This window comes from Opisthocomus hoazin, chromosome 7 (assembly GCF_030867145.1).
Source record: "Opisthocomus hoazin isolate bOpiHoa1 chromosome 7, bOpiHoa1.hap1, whole genome shotgun sequence".
Lineage (NCBI taxonomy): Eukaryota > Metazoa > Chordata > Aves > Opisthocomiformes > Opisthocomidae > Opisthocomus > Opisthocomus hoazin.
The window spans coordinates 32,511,267-32,524,109 of record NC_134420.1 but is presented as its reverse complement, the minus strand read 5'-3'; the positions used below and the strand labels follow the sequence as shown (position 1 = coordinate 32,524,109).

The window sequence follows — 12,843 nt, the reverse complement described above, 5'->3', positions numbered from 1 at the left end:
ATCATACCAGGACTTCACCAGAAGGAAAAAACATTTCATTTATGGTAAGTAATCACGTCAACATAAAGGACAAAACTCAGTTAGTGTAAGCAGAAAATACGAAGTATTATGAATACAAAGAAAAGGTGAAATGAGGATAGCATTAGTGGTGAAAGCTCATGTTAAGAAGAAAAATTTTCTACAGTGCCCATCAAGGACAGCACTGGGCTGCTTTTCTGAGATGGAACTTTACATGGGTCAAACTTAGCCTTATGGTCAGGGTACAGAACAAACCATGAAATACCAAAATGCCATGAGGAACTGAATTAAACAAGACAGCTGGTGGCTAGGAAGCATCACCAGCCCACAACAGTCTAATTTACTCTGTTATACTTAAACTGTTTCCAGTATCTGTAATACCTTGGTTAAAGCTAGATCGGGTAGCTTCACACTACAAAGAAATAGTTTCTTCCTGCTGTATGACTTACCTTGCGTTTTTTCTTCCTGAGATGTTCTTGCATCTTTCTGGGGTTCTGGAATTTCTTTTTGTCCCAAGTAAAATACCTTTTGCCATCTGTGTGCTCTATGTCCAGCCATATCACATCATAAGGAATGTCATGTTCATCAAAGCCAGCATCTACTGCCTTGACATCTTGCTCATCCTCATAATTCCAGCGGCACTGATGATAGCCCAGAGAAAAAAGAGGGGGCAAGGCCTGAGTGCCTAGGAAGAGTATATGAATGAAGACAACACTGTTAATGCCCTTCAGGATTTTATCTAGAGACTCTACAAAAGTTAACATGATTAATATGTTTCTTTCTGGAGCTAGGGAATGCAGGACTAGGTTGACTCTAGAGCATGCTCTTCATACCAAAGTGACTGAACTCTTGAAATAACAAACATTACAACGGGCTCAACAGCCAGAAAGAGCAGTGGGCTATAATGATAGTAACTTGCTGTTCCATGATGCTGAAGTGCTATTCCAGTAACCAATACAAATTTATTCTTGAATTTTTTCTAATGTAAAAATATTCTAGATAATCTTAATTGTCATTAATGCAAACAATTAAACAGATTTTAATCAGTAGAATGAAATTCCGGTGACTGCTTGAACCTGAGTAGTGTAAACAGGCCCACAGGTGCTGCAGTACAAGGAGAACCATGAAACTGCAATTGCTAGGAATTTTTAAAATTAGAAAACATGTATGTATGTATGTATGCATATGGCGAAAGGGAGCTAGGAATCTTTCCCAAGTGTGCACTTCTGCTTGGTGAGATCTTGGGATCTGGCTGCTCTCCTATTCCTGTTCAGCTGAACAACATTTTCTCCACAACATCTGTGCAGCAAAGAATCATTGCTAACACACTAAATAACTACCAGAGATGTTTCTGTGCTTTTAATTCTGTTTTGTACATAAAGAATTTTGCTTTCATAAAATGCTAGTCCTCTTGCCTCTGTTTTTTCAGTCTCTTCCTGAGCTTCTTGCTTCTTTCCTCTCCCACATGTGCATGCCATCTCTGCTCCTTTCCCTAACGAACACACTGGACAGTTACCTATCTTCTTTCTCTACTCTCCAGCATACGTTACTCCGTAACTTCAGTCTTTTCTCATTATAAGGTGGCCCGTCTTCATGGCGACTGGCAGTTCTAGTGCCCTGTGTCTCCTCTCTTCATCTAAGGGAGAAGTTTAACTACGCTGGCTTCTCAATTGGCCCTAAGGATGGAGGCCTGTCTTCACAAAACACCAGCCTTGCTCTACAAACTGCAGTTGGAGAACAATTGGCCACCTGCACACAATGGGCTGGATAAATATTAACCCACTTGTGCGTCCAGCATGTTCCTCAGAATCTCCCAGGTGAATGTGCCGTACTGACTCCAATTATGTGAGTTAGTACCTGTCAGTTGTGCAAACTGCTTGAAGACATCAAACGCGGTGGGTCCCATCAGGAGGAAAACATCAATGATGCCGCTTTCTGACATCCAGCACACATCAGTTAGAGGCACTGCTCTCTGCTTAGCAGTCTCTGCAGACGATCCAGATGGCATGTGCTTTGAAGGAAACCAAGGTAAAACTAAATATCTCTCTCTATCAAACTTGTGTTCAATGAAGGAGCAAGGATGGAAAACCACAAAACTCACTAACACTTACCTGGCAGGTATTAAGAATATGCACTGAATGTTTCTTATATATCCTTCACAAATCCTTTCCTTTGCATACTGCTTATACAAAATACAGAGCAGTAACTGATGAGGAAAAATGGGTGATGAGGGGCAAAGTAATTAAAGCTTTTCTGTAATTAAAAACTATGCATTTTCTTCAGGATGTTTGAGTAATATCTACAACTACACTACGAGTAACAAAGAAAATTAATAATTTTAACAATGTAATGAAGTGCTGGAATAAAGCAAGATTTTTTGATTCCACTGTTTCAATTTTAACAGAATTCCTATGTTTGTGTTTCAGGAGTTGAGTGATTTCATTTCCTAAACATTTTATGTTTCTTGAAGATCAATTACATTCCACACAAGAATGAGCCTGCTAAGCAGAAATGTGTGGAATTCCTAGAATTTAAACACTCAGAAAAATTCCTCAAATCCAAGAGATTGTCAAGATTTTTGTCCACCCTTTTTTCTGCCTGCTGCATCCACCTGTGTAGATTTTTTTCTGCTCCAACATTACATTTTCCTCACTGCCTTCTCCTGTAGACCTGTTAAGATACAGGTTCTATAACCTGACTCTTGAAAGAAGTCATCTCCTTGTTTTTTTTTTTTTTGTTTAATACAATGAATTTAGCAGTAGGGAGGACAGGAGGAAGAGACTGACAATTCTTCATTAGGCAGCAAAAGATAAATCTCCAATAATGTTGCCATGTTCCTGTTGGCCCTGCCCTGGAGTGTTTTCTTTCATTATTAAATTCTGAGGAAAGTAAGCAACTCACCTCAGCTACTGCCTTTCTACTAATATCCACCAGCGTTTCTGAAGAGTTCAGCCAGAAGATTCCTGAAGTTCTGTTAGGCTTGTGTGCTAAGAGAAGGGGCACTGAACCATAAATGCCTATTTTGTCATGTATCTTGTGGCCAAAAATATCCAAATTATAAAGCCGGTAGGCATCACCATCACTAGGACAAACAGACAGATGTGTTTGTTATATTTAAGCATCCTGCACTAGGCCAATTTTAGCTCTATTGCCATCCCACTAAACTCAGCGAACACTCAGTAAACGCTCTGTATTATGGTCTTTTGTTTAGCATCCTGAGCTGAAATGTGGATAGCTTAGATTACTGCTTCTTTGCTTTGGTCCTAACTATCTGAATCAAATGACACTTTTTGCTGCCAGCGAGACCACTGCTTATTTGCTCTAAGTCCTAAAATATGAATTCTGAACTCTCCCATCCTCCCATGAAGTTGCTCTTATAAGAGTTCTGCTTAAACATGACCAATCCTGCAATTCTGAAAAAAAACTCCATGGAAAATTGAGAGAGAACAGAAGGCATCATGCATGAAACTGCAGAGAGGAAAGGGAAAGCAGAACAACTTGCTCCATGTGGACAGGGTTATGACTCAGCTTGCTGTATCGATAAATTAAAATATACACTACACAATATGCATATCTCAAGCTGTTGTCAGCATTAAATTAGTAAGACAATGTTACAGCTCTTCTCTATGAAAACAATACTGTTTTCACTAGCAATCTGTCACATTTACCTGGTATTTTTGAGAAGAAGTGCTTCTGCGTGTTGTGGTATTCCATAAACATGTTCAAATCCATGTAAAGAGAAGTCCATGCCTACAGAACTAGGACCTGTGGGAATAACATTAAAAGAGAAGAGCAGAGAATTCTATTCTCAGGCTTAGCTGAAAGCAACAGAGCAGCGCAACCTAACTGGAAAAAAAAAAAAAAAAGCACATTTTAACAATCAGCTCTTTCACACTTGCTTTCAACTTTACTTTCATTACTAGTTATGTACTATAGAGGTGATGTTTTAAACAGATTTTATTGTATTTATTCTGGTTTTGGTCTACTTAGAAGATAAAATGGATCACTTCAATAGAAAAAAAATACATGCAATAGTGGGTCACTTCTTTACTCTAGTGAAACTGCTTACAATTATCTCCTGTTTCTATCCCAGTACCTACAAGACAAGCTTGGCAGTGCAGTGGTACAGCAGAGTGGACCTTAGAGTCAGAGTTGCCTGTATTCTACTGCTCTTCTCTTCAGCCTCGGCCAAGGCAGTAGCATGCACAACAGCCTCTGCTAGTGATAGTGTCTTGTCACATTACTGAATCCAGAGCAACTTTTGGCAGGTGTCCAGAGATCCTGTAGACTGACAAGCAGTGGCTTCAGGATCAGAACCAGACCATACGGATTTTGCTCCTCCAGCACAGAGGAACAGAGAAAATATGATACTGGCCTAATACATCAGATACAGCATGAACAAGGGCAACAGCTTCCTGCCCCTCGGTGTCTTGGCTGTGAACTGAAGAAGCCCCTGTCACCAAAAGAAAGCTCTTTCAGACTTCCCCCTCCCTACTGCAGCTGCTGGGTAGTGCTGGTTGCTATAAAAGTGTGCATGATAGTGTTAATGAACAAAGCTAACTAACTGAATTAATGCAGAATATAACTGGACGGACAGCAGATGGTCATAAATTTTGGTAATTAATAATTTAACTGTATTTGAGCTACTGACCTAGAGGTTTCTATAACCTTCTTCTCCCTCAAGACTGCTCAGTATTTCCTTTTTTAGTCACCCACTTAAAAAGAGTTTTTCTGCTACAATTACTAATGCTTAGATATCATGATTTCTGATATGTTGTGAGAATAAACTGCAAGTCAAATCAATGTTATGTGCTGATACTAAAAGAGAACAAAAGGAAAATCCAAAGGAAATAATGCATTATATACCAGTCAGCCAATGCAGATAGCGTTATGCTGTGTCAGAAACAGTACACAGTGAGCTGACGAAATGGGTCACATTTAACATGTTCTCTCCTGAACAGAAATCTAATGAGTATTTCCAGTACTTTTGTCAAATTAGTTACCCATCATGGATACCTGATAGGCAAGTTAAAAGAAGGAGCAAGCAAGACACTGATAAACACTAAACGGCTAAACAGAAAGCAGACAGAAATATGAATGAACACAGGTATACACAAAGCAGTAAAGCTGTTTTCAGAGCTAGATTGAGACTTACCATGAGCTTTGATGTCTAAGAAGCTACAAAATTTCTCTTGCCAGAGACCTAGGTCCTCTTGTTTCTCCTGCATAAACAGAAATAGCTAAGCCTAGCAAATGCAACTGCTCACACAATGTATTTCTAAGAAAAATACATTTATTCACATGAGATTTGTACATTGTTAACTGCTGGGGATTTTTTGCCAAGTACGGTTAATATAAATAAATCCAAATCACAATTCAGATCCTGCTGCAGGAATTTACACTGAAGAACTGACATGCTAGTGGAGCATACATGCACTCTGCTACAGCATAAAAGTCATACCTGAGGTCTTGGATAGAATCATAGCACGACAGAATAGGACAGGTTGGAAGGGATCTCAAATGATCATCTGGTCCAATCTTTCATGGGAAAGGAAGCCTAGATGAGATTATCTAGCACCCTGTCCAATTGCATCTTGAAAACCCCCAGTGATGGGGACTCTACCATGTCCCTGGGGAGGTTGTTCCAGTGAATGACTGTTCCCACGGTAAAAAATGTCTTTCTTCCAGATGTTGAACATGATTATGAAATGCAAAGATTGCACGGATGGAACCAAACAGGAAAACCTATGCAAACAGAAACCAGCCCACTCCCCTAAACAGTAAGGTTCAGACAACAAAAAACCTCTCCAGACTCTCCAGAGTCCTGTGTGGGTAACTCACACATTTAGCCTCCTTCAAATTTTGAGCCTTGTGCCCTGCCATTCACTGTCCTAAAATTTACACTTTTTTCAGCGTCTTTCCCGGTTTTCTTTTCTACATTCATTCCAGAATAAGCAGATGTGGCCTCTTGCAGCTGCGTGAATCCCCGAAAGCAAGCAGGCTCCCTGGCAGAACCCAGAGTTCAGACACAAGTGTGCTGAAGGCAGCACATCTCCTGCCGTTTATAACAGGATGGAGGGGTAAGCAGCCATCTGCTCCACAGGAGGCTAAAATTATACCATGAACATTAACTCAGCCTCCTGAGAAAACTCGTATGTGCCTGTATGCACTGTCAGGACCTGGTCTTTTTTCAGAGAGAATCTTACTTCTGTACTAAGCATGAAAGTATGTGGAGCCATATTTTTGGACTGTTATAAAACAGGTCTTGTTCTTTTGAAGTTATCTTTGCAATGAACAGGGAATTTGAAAATGACCAAATATCACAACAAAACTCCCTGTTACACATCTAGTCCAAATCAAATGAGAGAACAAAAGAGAAAGAAATTCTAAATAAAAAAAAAGGCTGTGGAAAAAAAATTTTTGAGCCAGATCTACCTGACTGATGAACCTTTATTCAACTATGAATCTGCAAAGTATCTAAATATGAAATACCACGTTCTTTTTGAATTTCACTGGAAAGTGGTTAGACTATGTTTGTAAACATAGTACCAGAAGAAATCATGAACATGTGATTCTAGTTAATCAATTCTCTTTTCTGCAAAACATTCATGCTGGAATCGGAGTAAGTATGGGTTACCTTAGAGGAATCACTTGCTGCCTCCTCCTTGTCTTCTGCTGTAGGTTTTCTAGTGAAAACAAATACATAGAAATAATCAGTTTATTGTTAACGTAAGGAAGGATTTCAAACAGAAAATCCATACAGCATTATGCATGGCCTTATACATTATGTAAGAATTTTGGTGCTTGACTATTCTGAAAACTGATGTCATAGTTGAGAGCTCTAACTGGCAAATAATTTTAATATGCAATGTCTTAAAATAACCTTCACTCCATATTTGAGTTAGGTTGGCTCCCTGGCCTTTCACATTTATTTCTAACTGTGCCAGTGTTTTACCCGCCCAGAAAATCCTAACTTCATTGTTATTCTTTGTCAAGGGCTCTCTGTTAATCACAATTTTTGAAATAAGGCTCCCTAGGAGAGACGCTTGCTATGCTCTTTACCTAGTCATGACACGTCTTGCACTGTGGTTTCTCACCCTTTCAGCAGTTTGCAGTGGAATTGACCTATAAAGTCTTGCAGATATATGGCACATTGTAAGTTGAACAAAACTTACTTCAAGAGCTTACATGGTGAATAAAACTGACCTAAACAGTAAATCCAGTCATAAAAGGAGATGAAATTCATAACCTCATTGTACTACCATCACTCATTCCCAAGAAAGGGGTATGAGGATACTTTAGCGTTTTATAGAATTGGCCATTAAATGAGGTTAGCATTTTGCGCATGGCTGCTGCAAGGGTTTAAAACAGTCTGCAGTTAATTGATCTAGAATTTATTTGTTAAAACTTTACCATTGTACTTACTAGTATGAAGTAAAAGAGAAGACAGATTTCAATACATAAGAGCTTCTATCACAGAAACTGCAATTCCATAGAATTGTTTATCGTTAGCTACAGCACAATCAGTACATACTATAATGCAATAGACAGATACTGTACCTGTCACGGGGAGGTGGTTGTAGGTGCTCAAAACATAACAACCCACTGGAATTCATACCCACAACAGCCTCTCCCTTGGCCTGTAGCTCAATCTGGAAGGGGTTTGCTGTGACTTGAAATTTGTAGTCCTCATTAACACTTGACAGCACCAAAACACCTGCCTCCTTCTGGGATATGAAGAGTCTGCCAAATGAAAAGTGACAACAGCTTTACATCAATCAGCAGCATGTGAAATCCACTGTAACTAAATAATGATTTGAAACAAAAGATGGGCTGAGAATATCCGCACACATTATAAACACCTCAAGGCTAATGTTCACATGCTATGTTCAGGGTTCACTGCACAGTGCAACAGGTGGCTACTGAGCTGCCATGAAAACTACCCATAGTTTGCATTCCTTTCACATTAACAGGTAATGCCTTAGGTAAAAATGATGCATCATAATAAGCAGGCTATTTTCTGATTGGGTCAAACAGCCTCAAGTTTCTTATGTATATGACAAAACTTTCTCCTATGTATTTAACATGAATTTTTGAAAGTAATCACATGCATTTCTTATTTTCTCTTCCTGTAACAACTTTGTATTTTGGAGAGACAACTGTAGTGTAGCAAAAATGACAGAGAAAAGAAAACATTCTTGCAGATGAAGCTGTATAAGTTAGTAAGGTGCTAAATCGTCTTCCCATCACTTACCTCTGGGTAGTAGGTTCCTTTATAAGAACATCAGGAACTTTGTATCTTGCTCTGAGAGGAGCTGCCTCATCAATTTTAAGCCTGAAAATATTGCCTTCTACTTCAGAAACTTCTACCTGTAGAAGAACCTGGGAGCAAACAAACAGATAAACTGGTAGTGATAACAAATACCAACATACTTTTCAACTCAACATCACCAAACACTTATTGTCTGGAAAAAAACATGCCTGCTTTCTGACTTAATGTTCTTTAGCACTGCTGAGCAACAGTCATCATCCATCTGAATTTATGCCAGCTAACTCTACTTCTCCCCTTTGAAGAAGCATCCTCTTTACCTCCATGTCTAGTGTTTTGCAGCTCTCCACACAAGCAGCACGGAAGACAGGGGTAATACACAATAATCTTGAGGTTTGGATAATTTCACTACTGTGCTGTCAACGTAAGAGTGGGATACTACTGAGATGTGGGCTTTTTTGCAAAAACGTCAGTGCTCTGTGTTTACTAGTATTCACAGTGATGCTGACACTGATGAACTGTGTCAGAAAGACACCTAATGAAAATGCATAGTACTGCCCTACCCAACGTAACTTGCTATTTCACAGTTCAGGGAACTGGGAAGCCACTCTGTTCTAGCTCATATAAAATGACTCAATTTTCTTCTGTGGAGGATCCCTACACCACAACGCAGATTTTTTTCTGTTTTTTCCTTTCTTAATCTCTCCTCCCATGAGACACAAAATTGGCTGAAGAATTCTGGCATGGTATCTCTTCCCACTACCTGGAAGCCAATCCACCCCACACTCTTCAAAGGCATGAGAGAATGAAAGAGCCATAAGACCAGAAGGAGAGTAAGCAAGAGAGAAAAGATTCATTTGGAGTTCCAGATCCTGCTTCCTAGGAAATATTTTGCATTATGGCATCTTTGTATAAGCCCCTGAATAGTCTAGGAAGCCACAGAGCCTTCAGTCTTTCATCTGCCTTAAAATCTAGACAAAAAATGGGCTCCTTTTTCTGTGCTGACTGCAAAGAAGGTCAGGATTAACCTTCGGGGAGGCAGAAAATACATTTATGCAGACTATCTACATAGGGTGATGCTTAGAGCATAGAAGAGAGCTGTAGTTCCAAACTCCCATAATCTGAGGATGGGTTAAGTTGCCTGTTCTGTGAGTGAATGTGCTAGCTGCCACACTGTTGAATTAGAGAAACAGAAGACATCCCTCTTCCCATCTATCTTCTTAAATGCAAAGAAGACTTCTTTTTCCGAAAAAACTGCCTTTGAGTAAACATACAAATAGAAAGGTACGGTTAGGAGGTGCTGGAACATAAGTTTTCTTACTCCATTAGAGAAAAATAATTTATTATTTTGGAATGGTGGAGAAAACTGAACTAAAAACATTTTTTTCAGCTAATAAGAGTTCTATTCAGTTTTTTCATAAAATCACTAAAGATTTCTTTTCAAGTTCCTTAACATACCTGTTCTCCTAGCACATCTCAAGTTGTCAAACAAATACTGACCAGTAAGGACATCTCTACGCTGATACTCTGCATCGTATCTTAAATATCTACCACAGAAGAATCTCAGAACCTGCAACTATTATCAGACTTGTTGATAATATTCAGTGCTGTTTCTGTAAGCACCCTCTTATGCTAGGTGGGAACTCACCTTGTTCTCCTCATGAATAACTTGGAATTTGACATTCTTCTCACTTAACGTGACTGAATCCAACAATGCTCGATACAAGGACTTTCCAGGATGTAGAAGTTTCTGACGCCTGTCAAGACAGAAAATTATTTATGGTCTCCCTAATTGTTGTGGGTTATATTACACAGAGGGACATAATACTGTTATAAATGTTTACTTAATAATTTTGTCTTGAATTTTTTCAAATACAATTATTATCAGCGCTTCAAGTCAAGGAGAAGAAGAGGAATATAGTTCTCAGCACACATATGTGTTTATGAATGAGATGTTAGAGGGGTTTGGTCACCTATCACCATCCTACAGGTTTTTTTTAAACAATAATAGTCTTAATTCAAGTGTCCAACTAAATTCTCAGTTGCCCAGTTACATTATGCTTCTTTCCATGACCCCAGAAATTTCAGCTGAATAATCGTTTTTCATTTTCTGTCATATACCTCAGTTTGGTCTGCAACCCCCTGGTGAATAGCTGCTACGTTCTGTGGTGATGAAGCAGTGTATGTTTGTGATCTGTAACCTCCTGAATACATACTGAGGAAACTGTTTTTCAACAAGCCTGCCTAACTGTAGTTTTGACTACAGCTTGTGGCCCTGATGATATTTTTAGGATGGAGACCCTGAAACAGAGGCTCTTTTCAACTGTTTGTAGCATGCTCCTTGCTGAGCCCAGGTTTTACGAACTACTTGAAGATAAGTGTCTTGGAAGCTACTTTAAGGGAAGTTTCTTCATTAGTAAACTGACTTTGTTTCCTTGCAAACAGATATGCACAAATGCGAGCAATCAGATACAGGGTTTCTTTTAAAAGCATAGCAAAGACAGGATAAGATGCTTGCCCACGTGTGGCAACTTTCTGCTGAGAAATTAGGTGTGTTATGCTAAAATGGTGACAGGCTAGACAGGGCTGGTGTCAAAAGCAGAAGTAGTCCTGCTCTCACTGGCAAAATGTTATTTGGTGTTTTCTGAATGCAATTTCCCGCAGAACAGAAATGAATATCTGAAACTGTAACCCACTACATCAGTGGCTAATTGTTATAACACTGGGCAGTCATTCCTTTCACCCAGGCAGCACTAGGTAGAAGACAACAGAGGATGGCAGGAAAAAAAGCTAGAGGAGAGGTGTATCTGTTACAAGTGGGATGAGAAGGATCACTAAGGTTAATACTAGCTTTAAGAGACTAATGAGCTAGAATTTAGATTTGATGCTGAATTGTGGCCAGGTTGCTTATTCAACACTGTAATCATTTATGCTGTTGTCACAGGCCAATGGTTTCTGTTGAGAATTCTGTTGTTTTGAACTATGGATATTCAAGAAATATCCACATCAAGGAAACAACCTGTGTCTGAGGGTACTTGTAGTTAAAACACTGGTGGGGCTTTGTCAGATGAGGGGACTGACTGTTTTGAATTTTAACAGAAGAGGTTTTGTATGTAAGATACCACCTTTTAAAATGTGATTATTGCTTGCTGACAGGTGAGTGAAATGCTCACTTTGACAGACAAATCCTGAAAGTAGCAGACTTGCTGTGATTAAAAACCAATGTGTAACTACTTGCTGTATCTTTTAATATTACTAGTTAAAAAAACAGCAACAAAAAAACCCCAAACCAACAAACCCTACACTACAATTCTTCTCTTTACCTGTAAAAAGCAATCTGGTTGCATTGCTTAAAGGTGCTTTTGTCCACAGCCTCATCTTGGACACTAGAAAGAGCAGACAAAGAAAATGTTTATATGTGTGAGAGGGGTAAGGATTAAAGAGAGTGCAGACTACCGTGGTGACATAAAACATGTCGGACTTTGAATGACTGTGTTTGGATACGGGAAGAATTTCTTACACATTTAGTTCCATGCTAAACCACTTCCTTTTAAACTTTGATAATTCTGGCAAACGATTGAATCTGTGACTCACAGAGCTGAGTTTCAGCATGAGCGAATTCTTGGGGCTTTGCATTTTGAACCCAGATCTCTCTCCGCAGTCCTTATAGTCAAATACTACGTTTCAGTAATAAGAAAGGAGGAAGTGGCAGGACTGGCAGCAAAGGAGCAGCCCTGCACCCTTCTCCCTGCAGTGGGACCGATGAGGGAGGGAGGCTCCTGATGGCTCTGCTGACAGTTCTATGTTATCTCTAGGCTTGAGGTAACTTCTAGATCTGTTAGATCACAGTAAATTTTTGGCTTGCCTGAATAACTGGTCTGCCATCAGCGCCTGTCAGCAAACACTTCCCACAACACGCGAAGTTCAGACACACAAGGAAGAGAAAAAGGTATCGGTGCCGGCAGCCGAAGAGCTGGTGCTTACAAAACACTTACTAACCATATACATGCCGCATATACAATGCAGACGGCAGCCGTGAAGACTCGGTCACAATTACCGTGAAATAAATATTAATAGACCTGGATCGTTGTTAGAGACCTCACAGCAACTACGCACTCAGCCGATTTAACCCTCCCCGTTTCCGCCTGCAGACACCCGGGCGCTCACGGCTCCTGCTCCACGTCTGTGCGGCTCCGTTCCCGCATTCCGCACCCCGCAACCGGAGGGCCGCGGCCCGCCCGGCCCCCGCCGCCGCCCGGCTCTGGGCCCTTGCTTTTCCCTGTGAAGCGTTACCTGACTTCCCCCGGCGTGACCGCCTCCATGGCGGGGCTGCCCTGGCGGGGAGAAGCGGCAACCGCCCGCCGCCGGCGGCAGGGCCCGGGGGGCTGCTCAGGGGAGCGGCGGTGGCCGGAGCAGCAGGGCGCTTCCCCCGCAACGGCCTGGCCTGGCCTCGCTGGCGGCAGCTGACGGCGGCCCCAGCGCGGTCCCCTGTCACCGGGGCAGCCGGCGATCGGCGCCGGGGGTGGTGACAGCCCGGGCTCAGCCGGGGGGCGGCT

At 40.8% G+C, this 12,843-nt stretch overlaps 1 protein-coding gene across 1 annotated transcript in view; it reads right to left on the bottom strand.

Moving 5' to 3' along the window:
- GANC (glucosidase alpha, neutral C) overlaps positions 1 to 12,814 on the bottom strand; it is a 27,464-nt gene extending 14,650 nt beyond the window's left edge. The window contains exons 1-11 of the mRNA XM_075427305.1: positions 12,581 to 12,814; positions 11,611 to 11,673; positions 9,936 to 10,044; positions 8,273 to 8,400; positions 7,579 to 7,761; positions 6,656 to 6,704; positions 5,174 to 5,240; positions 3,687 to 3,783; positions 2,920 to 3,100; positions 1,876 to 2,029; positions 468 to 703 (exon numbers count right to left, since the gene is read on the bottom strand). Coding sequence (XP_075283420.1) covers positions 468 to 703; positions 1,876 to 2,029; positions 2,920 to 3,100; positions 3,687 to 3,783; positions 5,174 to 5,240; positions 6,656 to 6,704; positions 7,579 to 7,761; positions 8,273 to 8,400; positions 9,936 to 10,044; positions 11,611 to 11,673; positions 12,581 to 12,609 — 1,296 coding nt within the window. The 5' untranslated portion in view covers positions 12,610 to 12,814. The remainder of the gene's footprint in view (positions 1 to 467; positions 704 to 1,875; positions 2,030 to 2,919; positions 3,101 to 3,686; positions 3,784 to 5,173; positions 5,241 to 6,655; positions 6,705 to 7,578; positions 7,762 to 8,272; positions 8,401 to 9,935; positions 10,045 to 11,610; positions 11,674 to 12,580) is intronic.
- Between the last annotated feature and the right edge of the window lie 29 nt (positions 12,815 to 12,843).